At 54.3% G+C, this 2,500-nt stretch overlaps 1 protein-coding gene across 1 annotated transcript in view; it reads left to right on the top strand.

Annotated features, from left to right (window-relative positions):
- The window catches only part of dnah2 (dynein axonemal heavy chain 2), a 121,087-nt gene extending 118,631 nt beyond the window's left edge, over positions 1-2,456 (top strand). The window contains exons 71-72 of the mRNA XM_033016320.1: positions 951-1,084; positions 2,258-2,456. Coding sequence (XP_032872211.1) covers positions 951-1,084; positions 2,258-2,456 — 333 coding nt within the window. The remainder of the gene's footprint in view (positions 1-950; positions 1,085-2,257) is intronic.
- Positions 2,457-2,500: the final 44 nt, after the last annotated feature.

Here is a 2,500-nt window from a genome sequence, read left to right as displayed (position 1 = left end):
CGGCACTGGGCCTGTACTTGTTGGAGTTTAGAAGAATGAGCGGGGACCTCATTGAAACGTACAGAATAATGAAAGGCCTGGATAGAGTGGATGTGGAGAGGATGTTTCCACTAGTGGGAGAGTCTAGGACCAGAGGGCACAGCCTCAGAATTAAAGGATGTTCCTTTAGGAAGGAGATGAGGAGGGATTTCTTTAGTCAGAGGGTGGTGAATCTGTGGGATTCTTTGCCACAGACGGCTGTGGAGGCCACAAGTCAGTGGATATTTTTAAGGCAGAGACAGATAGATTCTTGATCAGTACGGGAGTCAGGGGTTACGGGGAGAAGGCAGGAGAATGGGGCTAGGAGGGAGAGATAGATCAGCCACGATTGAATGGCGGGGTCGACTGAATGGCCTAATTCTACCCCTATTCTTTATGACCTTATCTCTAAAACTGGAGACGGAGGATTGTGTTCGGGGAATGTTGGAGGTCTGGGAGTTGGGAGACTGGGACGGGGTAGGTTGGAGTCTGGGGCAGCAGGGGTGGTGTGTGTGGAATCTGGGTGTGTGGATCTTGCCCCCATGTAGTCTGGGACAGCAGGAGACGGTGTGTGTGGATCTTGCCCACGTGGAGTCTAGGGCACCACCAGGGCTGGTGTGTGTGGGTCTTGCCCCCGTGTAACACCAGTGTGGGTGTATGATGCGTTGCTCTGCAGGGCCTTGAAGCACAGTTACTGGGCACCAAGGCTGGTGTGTGTGGAGTCTGGGGCACCACCAGGGCTGGTGTGTGTGGGTCTTTCCCCCGTGTAACACCAGTGTGGGTGTATGATGCGTTGCTCCACAGGGCCTTGAAGCACAGTTACTGGGGCACCAAGGCTGGTGTGTGTGGAGTCTAGGGCACCACCAGGGCTGGTGTGTGTGGGTCTTGCCCCGTGTAACACCAGTGTGGGTGTATGATACGTTGCTCCACAGGGCCTTGAAGCACAGTTACTGGGCATCGTGGTGAGGAAGGAGAGGCCAGAGCTGGAGGAGCAGAAGGACACTCTGGTCATCAACATCGCGGCTGGCAAGAAGAAGCTGAAGGAACTGGAGGACGAGATCCTGAGGTGAGGAGATCGGGCCCAGCTTGGGGTGGAAGGTCAGAGGTCCGAACTCGACCTTACATCAATCAGCATACGGGTGTCAAGGGTTATGGGGGGAAGGCAGGAGAATGGGGTGAGGAGGGAGAGATACATGGAGTAACTCAGTGGGCCACGCAGCATGTCTGAATGAAATGGATGGGGAATGTTTCAGGTCAGCACCCATCTTTAGACTGTAGTAATGTAGCCATTCGGCCCATCTCCGCCATTCAATCCCCATTCTCCTGCCTTCTCCCCATAACCCCTGAGTCCCATACTAATCAAGGACCCATCGATGTAGCTCTACAGGTCGACAGATTGCTTTCTCTGGAACCCCGCAGGCTGTGAAGAGACCGGATAGAAATATATAAAACTACGTGAGGCATAGATGGGGTAGACAGTCTGAGCCTTTTACCCCAGGGTGGAAAAATCAAATACTAGAGGGCGCAGCTTTAAGGTGAGAGGAGCAAAGTTTAAAGGGGATGCGTGGGGCAGGTTTTGTTACACTGCCAGGGATGGTGGTGGGTGCCAGGGATGTTAGTGGCATTTAGCAGACGCTTGGATAGGCATGGATATGGAGGGATAAGGGTCATGGAAGGAAGGAACTGCAAGTGCTGGAGATAGACACAAAATGCTGGAGTAACAGCGGGTCAAGCAGCATCGCTGGAGAGATGGAATGGGCGACGTTTCGGGTTGAGACCCTTCTTGACACGAAGAGCCAGGGGGGAGGGAAACTGGAGCCATGGAAAGGTGCAGAACAAACCAGAGGAAAGTTGGAGCCCACAATGGTGCATTGCTGGCTGTGGAAGAGGTGACAATGAAAGGATACGCACAGTGAAAGTAGCAGGGTGGGGGAGGGATGGAGACAGAGGTCATGTGTTGGTAGGTAAGTGATGATCTTGGCTTCATGTTCCTGTACGGTACAGACATTGTGGGCCGAAGGGCCTGTACAGTTGGAGTGTGCTGGCTGGCTGGCTGGCTGGTCCCCAGGCAAGTGTTTCAAGGCAGGTTTGTTACACGAGGGTGGTGAGTGGCTGGGACACTTTGCCAGGGGTGGTTGTTGAAGCTACTCATCTATATTAGAGTTGCAGTGAGGTTGGGGGGGGGGGCACTAGACCAGATGTCGGGGTACTCTCTCACCGCTCCTCTGTTCCCCGTCAGGCTGCTGAATGAAGCCACTGGCTCCCTGCTGGATGATGTTCAGCTGGTCAACACCTTACAGACATCAAAGCTGACGGCCACCGAAGTGGCGGAGCAGATCGACACCAGCGAGACCACAGAGGTGAAGATCGACGCAGCACGAGAGGTGAGTGTAACCGGGACCTCTGCCCTCTGTCACTGCCGCCTGGGGTCCATGTAACTGGACACACATCCAGGGGCTGGTCCACGCAACCAACATGTGTT

This window comes from Amblyraja radiata, unplaced genomic scaffold (genome assembly GCF_010909765.2).
Source record: "Amblyraja radiata isolate CabotCenter1 unplaced genomic scaffold, sAmbRad1.1.pri S43, whole genome shotgun sequence".
In the NCBI taxonomy this organism is placed as follows: Eukaryota; Metazoa; Chordata; class Chondrichthyes; order Rajiformes; family Rajidae; genus Amblyraja; species Amblyraja radiata.
Note: the sequence above shows the minus strand (reverse complement) of the source record. Positions and strands in the feature narration are given on the sequence as shown.